The 19,723-nt window shown below is 37.8% G+C and overlaps 1 protein-coding gene across 1 annotated transcript; it reads right to left on the bottom strand.

The window, feature by feature from the left end:
- Positions 1-357: 357 nt before the first annotated feature.
- Positions 358-18,439, bottom strand: LOC101156314 (DNA-binding protein RFX7-like). The gene is made up of 9 exons (XM_011491418.3): positions 17,992-18,439; positions 15,310-15,343; positions 12,211-12,296; positions 11,052-11,174; positions 9,373-9,489; positions 7,325-7,409; positions 7,034-7,247; positions 6,396-6,676; positions 358-5,536 (listed from the first exon to the last, which is right to left on the bottom strand). Exons 1-9 carry the CDS (start codon positions 18,108-18,110, stop codon positions 2,411-2,413), a joined length of 4,185 nt encoding a protein of 1,394 aa, XP_011489720.1. The 5' UTR covers positions 18,111-18,439; the 3' UTR covers positions 358-2,410.
- Positions 18,440-19,723: the final 1,284 nt, after the last annotated feature.

The following is a 19,723-nucleotide window of genomic DNA, read 5'->3' as shown; positions in this document are numbered from 1 at the left end:
TAAAAATAGCTGTTTAATATGCTTAGATAGTAACGAGTGCCATGAAGGCAAAGTACTTGCAAAATATATGATTTAGGGCTTGATAGCTGAGCATAGGCATATTGTTGTTAGTGTAGTGTTAGACAAAGACCTTAGTCTCGTTGTGCTGTTCTGTGTGTGAAGGTGAAATAAGACCTCAGTAGGCTATAATCAGAAAAGCAGCATAATAAAAGTGCAGTGGTGCTTTTAATTTAATTGTATCTTTAAAGTAGAGGCATCCATTTGGATGAATCATATAATTCTCAAAGATCCTGCTTGAGTTCTCCTCCACTGTCTCTGGCATTCCTTTCCTTTCACATATGAAAGAAACGTGCACCCTTCCTGGCAGTTATAAATCTTTATTAGTTTTAAAAAGTCTTTAAAAACTGTTTTACCAAACAGGTCCTCTTATAAAAACACCAAACTAAAATGCATCTTAAAAGCCACAGCAAAAATAATTACAGTGAGAGGGCAACTTCACAGCTATACCCCACTTATAAGAGGAAGGGTAAAGTCTTTAAAAAACCAACAGAAGCAACAACACAGATACAAAGTTAGGCATTTAAGCTTACAAACATGTCAAAAAACTAAAACAGAAAATAGACCAACTTATGTGACTGTTAATTTAATGAATTTAATGTTAAAAACATAAAGCCTGCTTTAATTATTATTATAAAAATTGTGATTTTATATAGGAAGTTTAGTTCATGGGATTCAGTATCACTGCATTTTAAAAACAAGTGCAAATTTGAACTTTATGCATATTAAGTATTGATGCTAATTGTACAAATTGGGTGTTTTTTTATAAAGACAGATATGGGGAAGATATATATTTTTTAAGTTCTTCATGTTTTCCTAACAGGCATATTCTTTTTAGAGACAAACGTCTTTATATTGCATCAAATGCGGCAAAACTTATGCATCTTTAATCAGCTTCTCCACCTCTGTGAGGGGTGTGTGTGTTAAAACAGTTATCGGACACATCTTTCTTAGTGTGCACGTGACATACCACAAGAAGAGTTTGCATAACATAACACCCATGAATAGTGCATGGGAGTATAAGTTGCGTCTTTGGCATGGATATAAGGCTCATGAAAAATAAACCCAAAGCAGCTTTTTTGCCCCAGTGTCACATTAATAACTCACACACTGCTCGGTATTAGTTTAAGGCTACATTGTCACATGATGTAACTTCAGGGGATATACAGTGAAAACTTTACACAGGGAAAACAGTGTGTTTGTAATAAACAAAATAGATTGTCAGTTGTTTACAATAAACATCAGTTTTGAGGTGTGGAGTCATAGGCCTCTGTTTTTTTAAATCTTTAGATTTAAATCAGTTTTTGGACACAAAATGCAAAGGAAACATGGCTTTTTAAACTACTCTGTGGACTTTTAAGTGCAAAATCAAACTGAAAAAAATGATTTTGTTTTTTAACTTTATATCTTTATCATTTGTTATTCTTCAAACCAGAAAGTAAACAAAGCAATTTCATATTGCAAAATACCACTAGCTTTCACAATGGTCTGCATAAAAAAGTGCTACATACATCCTCATTAAACAATGAAAGCTTTTGGGGGTATTTCTGGAAACAGGGTAATTCTTCTTTACTGAATATGATGATTGTTTGTTCTATTTTTTTCTGTAGTGCAGTGAATGTGAATAAAAGTAAAGGGATTTTTTTGGACTATTAGACTCTACATGAGCTGCTTTATGTTATGCTGATGTTGATCTTCAGGTTCACAGACTGATTACAGCCAGTAAGAGTCTTCTAGACAATCTTTTATGCATTTACATATACTATTTATTTTTTAAGTATTTAGATCCTTAGGAGTAATTATAATTGTTTTTTTAATAGTCTTCCTCCAACTCATATATTTTGCAATCCTACTTATATAAAATGCACACATTAAAAATGTATGAATGTGTATCTGCAATGTAGGACAGCAAAACTTTATAATACTGTAGTATTGTTAGTAATATCTTATGAAATTTCAATCTTCCACTTTTTCTCTAAGCATAAAGCACACAAAAGTGTCACTTTTAGTACATCATATGCACCAGAAAATAACTACCGGTACTTAAAAAAAAAGTTGCTTCCTATTTCCCACAATTATTCATACACAAAAAGTATCCAGTTAAACACTGAAAATTAACTTGCAACACGTTTCTTTTTCCTTTGTGTGCTGGAAATGCTTATGATAAAAAAACACTATGTGAAGTGTGTATATTAAAGTGAAATGACCAGCATTTTACTCATTGCAGCATTTTCTCTGTTCAACCTGGCACTTATAATGAACACATTTCAGATTTCAATGTTGCATTATAAAGTGTAAAATAAATAAGAATACAAAACTCAGATTTAAAAAAAAAAAAAGGACCAAACAGTTTTCAGCCCATCAAGCCAACAGTGGGATGATCTTTGCTCTCTAGCCAGTCAAGTCCACTTGAATGTTGCGACTCACTCATTTGCAGAAACAGTTCGTCATTTCCTGGCTCCTCTGATGCAGTGTTTTGATATTGGCCTTGCGGCTGGTTGGGGTTGAACAGCAAGTTTGTGTCTAGTCCGTTAAGGTCACTGATGCTGCTGGAGAGCTCAGATGTCATTCTGATTTCACAGGGAAAGTCTGCAGTGCCTGTGGTCAGCTCAGACCCCTGCTCCAGACTTCTGTCTAAGAGGTGCTGCGTGCTGCTAAAGTCTAAGTGTTGCTGCCGCTGAAGTTCATCTTCCTGCTGTTGTGAGCTCGTAGCAAACATTACAGCCTGGGTATGCTGTTGAGGTTGCCCTCGATAGGACGATGGCACTTGGTTGCTCCCTGCTGATAACATAATTGGTTCATTCATAGCTTTGTCTGTGAGGGAATTCAGCCTCTGTGAGCTGCAAGCACTGGCAGAATCTGAGGACCTCAGACTGTGGTGGTTGTCGGTGCAGGAGAGATTGGAGCTGGATTCCAGGATCTGGGTGAGGTTCATCCGGGCAGAATAGGTGGAAGGTAAATTATTGATGCCCAAACAACGCGTTGAGTCATTTTGGTCCCTGTCCAGCTTGCTCAGGAGAACACTGGCTATGTTTCTGTTGCTGCATAGTTGACCGTGTGTGGGGAGGGCTTCACTTTCCATCATGATGTTGGCAGGCACAGAACGGCTTCTCTGAGCCATGCTACTGGACCCAAGACTTGTCTCGCTATTAGAAAATATGCTTAACACCTCGGGAGTCACGGGAGAATGAAACGGTGATCCGACTAATCGAGCAACATTAGGAAGAGAACTGTTCACTGCATTCCCAGTCATGTTCCTCTGATGTAATGCAGGGCTCACGCTTCGGCATCGGAATGATGCAGCAGATGAGTTGGTGGTTTTATTATCCAAAGGGGCGGGCACAGCAAAACCCTCTTGCTTTGTCATGCTTGCAACCTGCTGCTGAACAGGAGAGATGGGAGTCAAGCGGCCGAAATGACTATCATAGTGGTGTGAGTGAGGAGCTGCAAAGGCGTGAGGCTTTCGAAATTGGTCATCTATCAGACCCTGATAGCTGGAGAGGATTCCCATTCCACTGCTTGCCTTGTTTGTGGCCCCAACACCACTGTTGTAACTACTATTCATCCACTCTAGCCTGGCCTTGTCTGGGTGGGTGGCCATCGGTCTTTGCATAGGCTTCACGGGACTACTGGAAACACTGCTGCTGTTGTCATGGAAACCTGTGGAATTGATGGGGGTGAACGCAAACGGGTTCCTGCACTCCACTGGACTTGGAGGAACAGTGCTGCTGCAGTTGGAGTGTGGAGTTCCAGCTGGAGTGTAGCGACTGCTTCCTAAGGCGCTGTCCACCGGAGTCGTAGAAGCAATGCGGGAGAATGGACTCTCTGCTGTCAGGGTGTGGGGTCCTCCCATAATTTCAGATGTAGGACTAGAAGTTTGGATTGGGTTGCAGTTGTTTGCGGCATAGGTGACAGCCGTCATAGTTTGATTGGTGGATTTCATACTGCTTTGCATTGAAACATGCTGGCTGTGCACTATGTCGCTGTTTCTAAAGTCCTCCAAGCGTTTAAGTTTCATGTGTTCCTCCATCTGAACCAGCTCTTCCACAATACTATCCTGAGTCACATCATCATCAAAGGAAAAATAGTCCATGTGATCATGGGAGGTGAGCAGACCGGATGGTGTCTGATTCAGAAACGGTAAGGTGTGGACAGCAGGACTGGAGCGCACAAATGTGTGCTGCTGAGCTCCTTCCAGGTTCCCTGTGGTTGAGTTTGATCTCACACCTGTATGTTTCTGAAAAGCAGGCTTGCTGGGTACTGCATGCACATGAGCCATGATGTGTCCCTGCTGTTCCTGCAAAACTGCATGATGGACTGAGGTGCCAGTTTCCAAAACAGCGGAGGTGTTTTTCCTCTGTAATGAGCCGTCTGTTTTGGCAACAGAGTCAAAGTGGCAGGCTGTGAAAGAGGAAGTACATTGTGTATGATCTTGAGTAGACAAGACAGAGTTAATTATCATCTCAACCTCTCTGCAGGCTGGTGCGCTCTCAGGTCTAGCTGGAGCACCAACATCAAAGACATTCCCAACTTGGTTTCTTATATCAAATCCCAGACTAATAGCACCCTCTGCTGGCTGGTCGGTCACAAAAGCCCTTTTTACTGGGGAAAGTTCCGCACTGAGGCAAGAGCGTTTCCTGAAATTCTTTGTAGACGTGAAATCTTCCTTGGCTTGGCTGTTTTCCCCAAAAGAAGAAAATCTGCTGGTGCTTAATAAAGAAATCGAGTTGGTACTCTGATTGGAAGTATTTAACAGGAAGGTGCTTGAACTATTTGCACCATTATTGCCATTTGCAGTGTTATGGCTTGCAGAGGCCCTCTCGTTGTATTTAGGCGCTTCCTCTAGGCTCAGAAAGGATTTGGTCTGAGGTATGGGAACACTTGCCGCCCTCTGTAAAGCACCTCCTGGTCTATTTCCTGTCAATGCTTCAGTAAAAACTTGGCTGCTTGGAATTTGCATTTGAGTGTTCTTATGAATAGCTTCAACTTCCATCTCAACATCAATGTTTTGGGTGGCGCTGAACTGGCCTGCCTTGTCGACAGGAGCCAGAATGTGGCTCTGGTTGAATCCTGATTCTCCAGCTGCAGATCTGCTGGCCTGCGCTGTCAGCTGCATAGAAGCGTTTGCCATGGTGCTAGTTGTTTCGTTGCCGTTAGCTGCCAGTGACGAGGCTGTCATATTGACTAGACTGACAGGGCTGACATGACACGAAGTCATCACAGTCCTAACAGGGCTGTTGGTGATGATCATGGTGGAAGGCGAGTGCAGAGAGATTGAGGTGGTGACTGCAGGCTTGGGCAGGATTTGGGCGTACCGCTGCCGAGCTGTACGCTCCCCCGCTGGACTTGTGAGCAGCGGCTTGGGGCTCTGTGTTATTGCTTGAACTGGCTGGGGAACCATTTGGAAATTAATTGGCAGCACTTTGCTCTCCATTGTTGCCACAGGGCTTGGGGACATTAGCTGACTGCTCCTCTGTACCTGCAGAGAGCAAGAGTGTTGAAAAAGAGGTGGGGTTCAAATATTACCACAAAAATCCATAAAAGCTCATGTGCTGCCCTTGGATTAGAGTTGTATTCTATGTAAAACAGTACTTTTTTATATCTTGGAATAAATTTAAATCATGATTTAAGAAAGCCAGACTCATAAATTATGATATTTTAAAATAAATATATACAATATATAAAAAGCCATGAAGAGAATACATAACGAGTGTAGAAAATTTCATGGAATTCATTACTTTTTTTTAGTTTTCTTTTGTATGTATAGAAAAAAGGTTTAAAATTATTTTTCACACGTTTTCAGCTTCCTGTAAACAAACTGAATCTTCCATACAGCTCATGCTTAGCTCTATCTCTCTGTGTCTTAAGGACAAATTAATATAACTTTATTTACCTGTACAAAATAATTGATTTCATGATGTGGGACTCCAAATGTAAATGCAACCTTATGTTTTTACTTTTTTAAGGAGTCACGGTTAGTTTAGCCCTAATAATATACCGGTACCTAGATTAGGCTTCGATGAATTAAAATAAAACAAAAAAATATTGTTTCCACTTAACAATGTTTAGCTCACATCTATAACTAAAGTAATGCTTAACCACTGAAAAAAAAACATGTGGTTTGATTTAATTTTTTTTGTTATTAGTCGAGGAAATCTTCTTGCAAAGTCACTTTTTATATTAACAGCATCATGCTGAGTTCCTTTAATCTGAGGTGAATTTATTTTAAACTCTCTTGTATGAAACTCTTACTGCTCTTTATGTAGATGGTTGTCTTATTTCTGATGGACCAAACATAGCATCTCTTTCATCTGATGCAATCTATACAGTTAACTCACTGTGATGGGGCTTGGGACAGAGGCAACCACACTGCCTATGGCTGGCTGTGGTGACTGAGGTGTTGGGCTACTGCAGGCCACACCCTCGTCTGCTCTCCTGGTCTGTCTGTTTGCAGGTAGAGGAGAGTGCAGCTTCTGCTCCTGCTGCTTCCTCTGGATCTTTTTCTGCAGCTGCTGCTTTGCATCCACAGATGGTGATGATAGCATTGTCATATGAGGCTGGAAGGGGTGAGCCTGAGGCATGGGGGCGAAGGCTGAGACCGACTGCAAAGGTTTAACCTCTGGAAATAGAAATACAAATATTATTTATTCAAGAATCCTTTGCTGCTGCTTTAACCTTCATCAAAGTCTGGCAGAAAATATAAACTTTGTACTTGAAAGAGTAAAGTTTTGAAAAAAAGGGACGAAAAATTTGAGTATGCGTGAGAATATTACCCATCCAGAATGTTACATTTATTTAATGCAAAATAAAAAGACTGGGCAAACTACAAATATAACAGCTATATGTACAAAAAGATGAATTAAAAGACAGTGAGCCTTAATTTAAAAGCAGAAAGTGCAGTAACCTGCAGCTGTCAGCTGGTGTCACTACAACCGTTTTTTCTTATTAAAAATACAAATGAGTACTTGATGTTCACCTGTTGCTGCGCTGGTCAAGACTGTGAGAGCTGCCAAAGACTTGTTGCTGATGTTGTGACTGTCTACAAGGAAGCGAGCCAGGTCTTCCACGGCATCAAACTCTCGTTTCAGGACCTTCTGGGCCCACTCGCAGACAAGATCACAGGCTGCAAACCGCACCTCATCCTTGATGCTGCTTAGCTGGCCCGGCAACTCCGGCACATCACTCTGGTGCTGGAAGGAGTACAATACAATTAAATACAATAAACGTAGAGATTTTGATATAACGGATAAACATAAAGTATTCTTACTCCCTCTGCTGTTTTACTTAAGTCCAGCATTGGCAAAGAAGGCATATGAACGCAGGGTTTTTTCCTCAGTCCACTATAGCAATATGTTCATCAGTGTTAAGGGTAAAAGCAAAATAATGAAATAGAATCATCTTGCAGATTAGAAAATAAAGTGTCAAACACTATTCTAAAAAAGTTCTGAATAATTCAAATAGTGCTAGTGAGTAGCAATGATCACATAATTCTACAAGAAAAACTCAAGACACAGACTCAAAACAGACTCAAAACTCAGACATATAGACCTAATGTGATCTTTTTTTAAATAGAAAACGTTTTGCATTACATTAATAGTTTGAATTGCTGTGTAGGCATAAAAAGCTGATATCTCTTAGGAAGAATTCACTGTTAGGCTATGCATACATTTACTATGGGACATTTTTTCTCTTTAAACCAAATTCTGTCCAAAAAAAAATCAAAAGAGAGAATTATGTATTGTATATATCTATAAAGTATATTAAGGCATATCTTACACAAGTCGGTGAAGCTATTGGTGACAAATAGGCCCAAATGGTTATTTAGAGGCTGATATTTTCAGATGGAGGATGGAAAAGGAGTCAGTTCATTTATTGCAGACTGTTTTTTATCCATTGTCAAGTGTTTTTTTTTCAGTTTTGATTCCAAAACAATTTTCACCTGTAAGCAAATGCTTTCTTAATGATTTTCTGGTTTCACTCTGGTCCACATGAATAAAAAAAATTAGAAATAGCACACCGAAAAATTATAATAAGAAAGATGATTTATCTTAACAAAGTTAGTGTAGATTTCTGACAGGCTTAATTGCACATTTCATCTAGGTGTAATGATCTATATGTTCCACACAGTTCTGAGTATTTATTTATTATTTATTCATGGTGACTTCCAATCCTCCAGCAGCTTAGACATCTCATCAGATACAGCTGCTACAGATCCCCGTTTATAGCAGACAGGGAAAATATGGTGACTGCTGGAGGAAGAGGAAGAGTGTGCCCCACCATCTGTTGCAAAGCTTCATCCTAATGAGTATTCACTGTTATTGGTGTGTAAATGGTTGAACCTTTATGTCTTTGTCCTCTCCGGGGTGCTGTCTGACCAGGGGGCCTGATCGTTTGAACACCCCTCTAATTAACAAATGGTTTATGCTAAGAGCGTAAATAGCAGCTGGTTAGCACTTTAGAGGGGAAGAGTCATTTAAAAAGCCTGAGGGGTTTAGTAAGTGTTAACCTGCAAATAAAATACTTTTTTTAAAATATAAAGACGTCTTTTGTGGCATAGTACTCTGTCACCTGTGTATTTATTCAATTTTTTGCTGATCACTGATGCCTGATCACCAAGGATACAGACATCTCAAAGTAGATCTTTTGCAGCATGTGGTTTGTACTTATGAATTAAAAATGTTTGACCGCAAATGACAGATTTCTGCTATTTAGTACTGCTCTCTCTTTCTTTATTGAGACATTTACTTCTAAAATAAATTGGCCTCATCTGATTTGTTTAAACGTGGTTCAATCTAAACAAAAACTCAACAACAAAACTAGTTTTAAACTGCTGATATAAGGCTTCTTTTTCTTTTTTAGCTTTAAACTTTAGAGAAAATAACCTCACCAAGGTAGAGTTGTGTTTTCAGGACAGTTTTGACTTTTCTCTGCGTTTGTCATCAAGTACTTCTTAGCAAACATGAAGCTTATTTTAAACACAAAACAAAAAAATTAAGAGCTATGTCTTTGTGTCTAGGTTTATGAGAACAAACAATGAAAGATAAACAAAAATCTTCATGCAAAGAAAATTTACAAGGGACATCAGGGGCTGAACAGAAAGAACCCACACGTGAAAAAATAAACATGAATGTGGATGAAGGTCAAGATCGCAGACTCTTCTGAGGGTCTCAGTATAATGCTTGTGCCTTTGGGACAGAGGGGAGAGCTTCATTTCATTTCACATCTATATTTAGAGAGCTTAAGAACTGCAGCAGCAGATGGTCCTGGAACAGACACAGAGGCCACCCCAGTACAATCCATCCCAGTAAAGGATATTTTGATTTTCCTCTCATGCCAAGTCGGCGGGCTTTCATGTTTGGGAAGACATTCTTCATCATCTTTCCAAAGTCTGCAGCACTCAGTGGATGGTAGTTGAGATTGTCACAGAAGCTTCTGAAACAAAAATCAACACACAGATCATTTCACAGACGTTATGATACGTTATAGCAACACCTGCTCCTCTGCTCGTTAATGCAACTAAGTAATCAGCCAATCCTTTTGCAGAATCTCAATGCATTTATATACACCAGGTTCTGAGGGAAGGACAAAACCGGAAGAATCACACAAGTTGCAGAAACAAAAATATCCCCACTTTCTTGCTTGTCAGGAGTTTCAAAGCATAACATAAAAGTTGTTGTCATAATGCACTACATTCTTTTCAGGAAACAGCTGTGAATCAAGCCAGGAAAATTTCCCAGTTTGATCATGTGTGCTTCTGTTTAATATTTTGAGTTAAGGTTTAAAAAAACTGAACTTCAAGACAATGTTACCTGTATGAATGAGAACCTTCATTAACAATACATGTATTTTTGAAAACCTAATATTTGTATATATTTTTATTGTGCATAACTCGCTTGCTTGTCATGAAACCATCAGAAAATATGGTGGGTATGTGGTTATCATGCTGGTGATTAAACTGACTAAACATCAAGCCAAACATCGGAATGAGAAAAATGTGATTTATAGGACTAAATGCTGCTTGGTTTTAAAGTTAGGCCGAGTTTACAAAAACAGCTGAATTTCTCTATGCCAACATATTGATAAGTATCTCAAAAAGGCAATGGTCTTTGGTCTAAGATTTCTAAGATGTAGACAGCTGAAGCAAAAGGCTGTAGGGGTCGCCAACCCCGTTCCTTGTGGACTACCGTCCTCCTTGTTTTACAGCTAACCCTAACAATTGCTGATTAGCTGAATTGAATCAGCCCAGTTTCTGATTGTCTGAACACACCTGATCCAGGTAAGCAGCAATTACCAAAGCTGCAAAACAGGCAGGGCGGAAAACCACGAATAAAAGGGTTGGAGACCCCAGAGTCATGATGCTGCAGGCACTGAACCAGACATACACACCATTATGAAGCAGCAAAACACAACTCCCAGTTCTGGTGGTGACCAGCTGTAGCTGGATGTATTACAAATAGGAAAATCTTTTTCTTAACAGGCAGGTCTCATACAACTACAACAATTGTAAATGTGACACAATAGTAAATTAGAGTACAGTATACGGTAAATTGCAAATAAAAAAAAGGACAACTTGGTGCAAATATTGTATTGTTTATGGCTTTTCAAATAAAGTCAATTGGTTCATTTATTTTTACTTTTATCAAAATTCCACCCCTCTTGACAAATTTAATTTAAAAATTATTATGAAGCTCATCTTTTTAAAGCTTATCCTCAAGGCGCCAGTGTTTCTGGAGGACGCTGTATTTCTGTTCTAGCGGAGTTAAAAAGATAGTTGCATAACACTGAGTGTATTTCAATGACTGTGTAAGATTTTCCATTCTAATATTACCAACACATGCTGCTCTGTGATTCCCGTGCTTGCTGTATCTATTTATACTAACGCCTTAGCCCCCTCCAGTAATGTAGGGCAGAATAAAAGGACAAACACTATTTGCTGTTGAGAACAAACAGCTCACATTTGTCGTATACACTTTATTATGCCTGTTTGTACCTACTTGTATTCATCGTAGACCTCCTGCTTGGGAAGAGAGGTCTCAGGGTACTCCTCTAAATGGTCCCGGATCCAGCTGAACGCATGCATCTGCTGCGTACGGCTGGATGACAGGGAGCTGTGGTCACTGACAACAGATAGAGTCAGACATCATTAATAACAAGGTGGCATATTTATGTTTACATATCTCCAACAGGTAGATAGTGAAAAGTAGTTCTATTTTTATTAGTAAGATAATTGTACTTGTATAACCTGTACTACTGAAGGATAAAATACAGCATTGCAAAACAGTGATCAGATCCAATCACCCTCTAAGCTCCTGCAAGGGACAGAGAAGGCCGATTCCCAAAATGTAGAACGTGTTAGGTGTTTTAAGCAGGAGCTTCCTCTGCTCAATGTCACTGAGTAATGTCACATGTACTTGAAGGCAAGCTAAGAACTGAATTACTATAAACTAGTGGTATAACAATCGAATAAATCAACGATATATATTCCTACGATCCAACCAGATCGATCTCTCTGAGGCAAGTTAATGAAATTGACCCAACCATTATAAAATCACTTGAAAATAAAGTAAATTGATTATAATTGATATTGGAAAATACAATCTGGATTGAGTGACAGTATGTTTATTTTACTATAATATATAAATGACCAAGTACCATAACAGTGGACAACACACATGATGGCAGCAAAAACTGATCCGTCCATCATTCCGGTCCAAACACTGTGAATTCTGCAAAGACGTGACCATGCAGTGTGGTGGAATGTTCTAATGTTCCTTTTGGATTATTCTGATGTTGAAAAACAACAGTTGGCTGAAGTTTATTAAGCTAAAGTATGTACATATACACAAAAGCACATTTAAGGCATTTGTTATTTTTGTTATTTAATAAACTTTATTACATGTAGCCCTCAATACAAAAAGTTTACATGTGATGTTAATTGTGATGAGATTGATAGTAATGCTGATTCTGAACGTTTTTCTGTGGACACATTTTTATAGCAGTAATAAATTGACAATTTTAGTAGTTGTACTTTGATGAAGTTCAAGTTATAATCTTTATATATCCAATATTTACTACATTAATTTTTAAAAATAATTCTACGTTTCCAAGGTGCACTTGGCTGCACAACCATCCAGACTCCAGGGTGGGTCTTACCTTTTGTCAGCAGAGCTGCAGGGACCCGAGGGCAGCTTGAGGTAGAGGTAAAGCTTTTCAATATCTGAGAACTTCTCAACATCTTGCTGCACACATGAAATGGAACAGAAAGGAAAAAAGATGTCATTGCATTCTTTTTTTTTTGACCTGCAATATAGTAACGTTTAAAAGAAGACCACAGCTTTGAGAGGACGCATGCTAATACTGTCAGTTAGATCTGAAAGTGAGTGGAGCTCCTTACAGGCAGGTGTGCTTGTGCTTGAGGCTCCTAAGGAATGCTCCTTTTTGTTTTTGATATTCATTTAATTCTGATATATTGCATAAAATACCCCAAACAACAAGAATGATGACGGGAGAAAAGAAATTAATTTAAAAACTGCCCTTTTTATTTTACTTATCTATTAGTCAAATATAGAATTGTGTTAAACCCTTTTCTCCTCATCCCTTCTTCATGCCTTTTTATGCACATCTAAAAAGCAAGACATATTCCTTGTATTATTCCTTTTTACTGGTAATCCTGATAATATATTTCTCAATTTTTTTTCATTTATTTTCCTGAAATAAGCAGTTTAACAGATCTCATCCATTTACAGAGATGCTTCTTTAGGTTTTAAATCTCTATTTCATCCAAACAGCAGTCCCCTTTAAACTGTAAACCCTTTAAATGTGACTCTTAAATAAATATGTACTAAATCAAGAAACCAAATGATAGCATTTCTAAAATGGATCTGTCAAATAGGTAAAATAAAGGTCACAAGACAGTTCTTATTAAAGTTTCTTTATTTTATTTTTTAAGAGACAGCAATCTTTGTCTTTGAGCTGCTGACTTCAGTGGTCTCCACCCAATCCTATCCTCTGCATTCACCTCACTCACACCATCTTCCTTCACTACTTCCCCAAACCTCCTCTTTGGTCTTCCGACCTCAAGCATCCTTTTACTAACATCATTACTGTCCCCACTCTTAACAAGTCCAAACTACCTCAATATGGCTTCCCAGCATTGATCCCCAATACATCTAAAATGAGCTTTTCCTCTGATGGATTCATTCCTGATCCTTTTCATTCCCATCACTCTCAAAGAGAACCTCAACATCTTCAGCTCTGCAATTTCCTGTCTCCTTCTGTTTCTAAACCAACAATATGGCTGCAGTTCGCAGTCTTCAACAACTTTCCTTTCATTTTTTAAAAGAGACAAATATCTGTTTTGATGTTTTCCTTGTCACATAAAATGTATGTCATCTGCAAACATCATATATATTTTAAAAATTGGAGACACTGACAACATAAATTATCTGTTAAAATAACCATCAAGGCTCAAGGTTCAATCCTTGTGGCTCTCTGAAATGTATTTTCCATATTATTTTATCTATCTGCATATATTTTCTGTTTCCCAATGTTGTACAATCATCTCTTAGATCACAATGTTATTGTTTTCTAAAAGAAATTGTGTAATGTATAACATCTTTTTCTAAGGTAAAAAAAGACACTTTGAAAATATTGCTTCTTCTCCAATGCTGGAATCAATATTACTGTGACAGGTTTCAGTCTAAAACCACACTTCTCCCATTTCTTTTTCATACCTTTTCATAAAATGTTTATTTTTCATATCAAAAATCTGTTGACATTTCTTAATTATTGCCTTTGCCTTTACTGTAAACTTTACGTTTATATTGCCTTTTTTTAATGACAGTGTTTCGTGTAATGTAGGGAGTTCATATAATTTTGTAGCACCATATATTTAAGACCACTGGATGTATGGCAACAGAACACAACTATTAATTTCATTCTTAATCATTTATTTATCTTTTTTTTGTTTTTCATATTTCCAATTCTAAACAGCATTGTTTTGTTTTGAAAATAATATGGGTCTACAGTAATTTTGATTGAGAAATAAATGTTTGGATGTGAATTTTTATGACAAATTCTTGTCTTAAAGGGTGATGCTGGCAACTGGCCCCTTTGGTACTAACATGTTGTTACAAAAGACTTTGTGATGAAACGCTAGTAAGTTCATGAATTTCACTCTTTTTATAAATAAAAATGTCATGTTAGACTGTATAAAATTTGTGATTAAACCATAATGTTCAGCAAACACCCACCACTCCTAGCTTCAATGTGTCTGTGGAGAAAGTGACATGATCACAGTAAGGAGCTGCAGACAAATCAGGGGAGCCTGCATGGCTGAACCCAAATATTCTGCTGTTAACACCTCACCCTGAACGGCTCCAGCAAGATGAGCAGATGAACCTCTGATCATAACAACACATGCGCTCAGCCAGACATGCTCACTATTTTAACTGGCTCCTTAGAATGAACGCTCCCAGCTCCCGTCCAGCTCAATAAAACAGACAAAAAGAATGTGATGGACGTCTGTAAATGAGCACAAATGTCATTAACCATCACAGTCATGCTTGGAAGCTGGTGAACAGTTCCCACGTCTGTTGGTCTGTGTTTATGAAAATGTTTTTCATTTTCTGCTCGCAACTCTGTTTCCTAAACACTGATGTCTTAAAACTTTCTTTACCATGATGCATATTACAAATGTTAGTATTTTCAAGCTCATATAAAGCTTGGAAATATTAAAAACTTTGTTATTCATAGCAATTGTTAGACATTGTTAGTTTTACTAAAAATGATACTAAACTAAACACATTTTTGTGATCTCGGTTTCAACGACACGTTCGAAGCTCTCTGATTCCTTTTAGTGAAATTTTGTTTTTGTTGGAAGTTTTGTTGTTGTCTGTGACAAATTTTGTAACTATTTATTTTAAAAGAAATAGTCTTCATGTGGAAAATCCAAAACCTGTTTTCATGAATCAAGAGTCAATAGCCTTCTTAGTCAAAAGATTATTCAAAGTGAGCAAAGGCCAACAGTTAAGAGAGCAGAGCTTTTATTTTGTAAAACTCATGGCTGCAGTGCATGGACTTTACTTCATTGGAGCCGGAAGTAGGCCATTTTCAGTTTCCAGTTCTCATATACAGTCAATGTTACAGCCATGCCAACTAAACATAAATGACATGCTAGATTAACTGGTTAATTGTTAAAAATATTTCAATAAGCATTTACGTTTAGACCAAAAACATGTCAAGAATACCCACCAGAATGTTTTCCACTTTGGACTGAACAGATTTGCTGCAAAACAGAAAACAAAGTATGAATTATTACGAGTCTTGTAACACGAGCACGTGTGTCCAAATCGTGTCCAAATGTATTTATAAAGCACAGGAATGTTTGGTATGAGACAGCCCTCCCTCCATCATCTCTAAGGTCGTGTATCCAGCCACCAGGAACACAAGCTGTCATGTGTAATGAAAGAAAGAGACAGTTCCTGGACTTACATTGTTTATGACAGTCTTTCAGCGTCACCAGACACCTAAAGCCACGATAAAAACGGTTCACTTTAACTCCCTGATACCAGAGGGTCGAGGATTTCCAATAGCCGAAAGCCCGTCACTAAGCTGTTTGCTGGGAAGACCTGGCAGGTAGACTGAATGACAGCTGATGCAACTTTTTGCAAGCATTTAGATCAGGGAAAAACGAGCTGACGCAAGAGCCTCCTCCCAGACAAATGCAGGACACGTTCATTCAGAGTCTGCAAAGGGAGGCGGAGGAACGTGCTCCTGCCACCTTCCTCCAGAACGCCGCTTTATTTGAAGACAGACTGATGACGACGTGCGGCAAAATAACCGGCAGACTCCAAATAGAAGTATTGTAGCTGCACACACACGTTTCTTCACGCACACATTGAACTCTGACCTGTTTCTGTCTGTTTATTGTTTTATTTTTCAGTACTCATTTTTGAGGACAGCATTTTATTTATTTGGAGATAAAAGGTCAGAAAAAAAGCATGGATGTAAACAGGAGCTAGATTTTTTATGCAACATAAAACAGATTCATCATCACACCTTTCTATAGCACAGACATTTTCAATCAAGCAACAGAAACAGAACGATTAATATGTGTGTTATTTCTACATAACACAACTTTCTTCAGTGTTATAATCTGTTTTCCTAACAGTTATTGTCTGTTAAAGTCTTTCTTGTCAAGCTCCTCATTTTTTCAGTTAACCTGATAAATGAGATGTCTTGAATTTCTGATGTCAATCAATCAATTCCTGATTATAAAGTTGTAGACTTTTGTATTAGTCCATATTGTTAGATTGACATTTAAAAAGATGTGATTTGAATTAAACTATTGAGCAAAAACCCTGAACAAACTTGTATTCAAAACACAGTTGTGTTGTTGCAGTTTCACTTTCTTTTAGATGAAGAGGAAAATTAAAACTAATTAAAAGATTTACTACCAAAACATTACAAGAAAATGATTTTTGTCATAAATGAGTCAAACGGTAGGGGAGAGTGTGAAACTTTGTGTCATAAGCAGTCCTGACATCAAATCTCATATGCTTGTTAGGCAGATGATAACTTTAATTATCATATTTGATTTGATTTGATTTGAAATGGTTTATTTCAAGCAAATTAAGTAGAAATAATACACAACAGCAATATAAACATCAGTTATACATTCATACAGTAACTAATCAAACTTAGGATAATTAGACATATTAATAAATATTGCCTGAAAGGTAGTGGGAGGAAGCGAACTTTTATAATCCCACCCCGATTATACTGTAACCATTTTATTACATGATTTATCAATATCCGGTTCCCAGTTTTTATCAGACAGAATTAAAAATCATAAGATATCGATAAAGCACATGAAAAAGATGAATTACTTAAGTATTACGTCAAAAATAACTATTTTAGAAAATCAAGATGGCAAATGCAGATCAGTCATCTGAAATATATGCAGCTTATGTTACTTATAAAAGCCATGCATATGAATAAAACATAATACTATATTATTAAAGCAGACAACACTACTTCAGGAATTTTCATAGCAAAAATTTCATCAAAAAGTTAAAAACATGTGCAAAATTATGCTACATTAGGAAAGATTTTTGAATCAATTTATCAAGTTTTGGAGAAAGTGTAGTAATATCATTTATCAATATTATAAATATCAATTATCAATATCAATTATCATATTAAGAAAAAAAAAACTTTTTAGGCCAATTTTTAAACGTTTGGTTTTTATGTTCAAGAGAGAAAGAACCAAACAAGTTATAAAGATATTATGTGAAAGTAAATAAATACAGTGTCATAAAATCATTAATTACTGCTCTTTTTTAAGTACCGGTGTAATTTGTACACATGAAACTAGCAGTTACTCCACATCCTTCAAAAAGGACATACATTTTAAACCCTAACAATATTTAAAAGAACTTGTTACACGCATGTAAGTGTTTACATATAATACCCAGGAGCACAATGCTCACCGTCACTGATCACACTGCAAACATTTTAAACTTATTAAACCAAAGAAATACACCAAATGACAGGTAATTCAGTTAAAATCTGTTTTAATTGTAACCTTTTGAAGGGTGTTTTAACCCTTAAGAAGCAGTGGTGACACTGAAAAATATTTTAAATGTGTTTAGTGGTCCACTTTTCTGGTGTCTTCTACATTGTTTAATTTTTTCAGGAAAAATGGGGGTTTTTATGGGTTAAAAGTTTTTTTTTTCTTTTGTATTCCAGTCCTAAAGTGCATGTTCTCTGAACATAAGTCAACTTGTCTTCTATAGTACATATGAAAGGACAAAGAAATCAAATCAAATCAAGATGACATGATGACTTTATGGCTAATTGAAAAAATAAAAGGGGGGGGGGGGGGGGTAAAAGGCAGAGCATGGAGCTGCGCACAGAGCCTGAACGCCTCACCAGATGGAGTTCTTGATCCGGAGCTGCAAAACGCTGGCTTCAGCACCTTGCAGCCCGGGGAGAAGGCCGGGTAGGCTGCCCTCCCCGCCGTCCGCCTGCTGGGGGTCTCCATCAGCCATCGCGTTGGGTCCTGAGCGGCACAACTAACTGGACAAAGGGCGTGGAAGGGAGTGGTTCCCAGCGGGGCTAAAAGGCGTGCACTGCAAAACGCTGCGGCTCCACCGGGACAGCAGCACGCCCAGTTGTTGTTGTTGTTGCCCCCTTCCTCATGATCATCGTCCGCAGAAAGTGTGGACACCTGTCAGTCAAAAGGCTGTCTAGGAGCCGCTGTCAGATTCGGGAACATAATTAAAGGTAATGTTCACTGTAAAGATGACAGAATACACACAAGTAGATGGAGCCTCTGAGGTTCTGTCCACCACGCTGTGGGACCTCTCCGCTTGTGCACGGTGAGTACATCAGCACACTCATTTAGAGGCAGGTCACAGCGGGACTTCCGGCGGGAGGCCCTCTAGCGGGAGCTGTCAGAATTGCATGCAGCTGTCACCATTGAGCAGCAACGACAGGACAATAGCACATTAATAGTGGCTCATTTTCTGTTTATCTGAATAAACTCATTGTTAATGAATTTTTTATTGTTTTGCTTTTATTTTTGTATGTTTTATTTTTTCTCTCAAAATTAAATAAATGCATGTCTTTTGAAAGGACCCTTTACGCGCTAAAATTATTAGGCTATATAAACAACACAATTGCAGAAAAGTAACAATTGGGTTCTTCATGATACTGGAAAATATTAATACATGTATGACTATAGATAATGTAAAATTAAACCTTCTAAACCAGCTATTTTTGCAGGCTTAACTTATGACAGCAGTTAACTATAGTAAAGAGGTATGAGGTCAGAACAGTCTCATAATTCAGAATTGCACACACTCCGAGTCACAAATGCACAAACTTCAATTCACAAATGTCATTTTATGCAAACGTGCTAAATAAATTTGGAAATGCACACGTTGTGTTTCACAAATGCACACCCTGTGTTTCACAAACACACACATTGTGTTTCACACATGCACACTGAATGTTTTACAAATGCACAATAAGTGTTTCTCACAAATGTGCACACTGTTTTTCACAAAAACATTTTAGAAATTCACAATAAATGTATCAGAAATGCACAGTAGGTGCTTTACAAACATGATTTTTAGGTACACATGTAATGTGAACTCACAGATCATACGAATTGCAGAATGTGCATTCAAAATCCCGTTCTCGTTTGTGAATCTCCCCGTGTGTGTGAGAGATTTTTGTGAGTTCATATCACATGTGTACCTAAAAATCATGTTTGTAAAGCACCTACTGTGCATTTCTGATACATTTATTGTTCTTTTTTGGTTGTTCTTTTTTGGTTGTTCTTTTTCAAGACAACCAAGTGTAAATTAAATTTGTGTACAAACAAGCAAACAAGAATTATTGGTAAATCCATTCACATTTTAGTCTCAGAAGTTCAATGCTGTTTGTTCATATGGAAGTAATACAAATGGAATATTATCACAACATTCTACCAGACTGTATGGTCATGTGTCTTTGCAAAATTCAGTGTTTCCACACCTTGGACTGGAATGATGGCTTGTTCTATTTTTTCGTCCTCTGCGTTGGCAACTGGACTTTTTATGTCATAGTGAAATGAACCTACTGTGCCTCAATCCAATTGGTATTTTCCAAGATCGAA

The sequence above is a fragment of the Oryzias latipes genome, chromosome 3 (assembly GCF_053564925.1).
Source record: "Oryzias latipes strain Hd-rR chromosome 3, Olatipes_Hd-rR_3.1".
Lineage (NCBI taxonomy): Eukaryota > Metazoa > Chordata > Actinopteri > Beloniformes > Adrianichthyidae > Oryzias > Oryzias latipes.
Note: the sequence above shows the minus strand (reverse complement) of the source record. Positions and strands in the feature narration are given on the sequence as shown.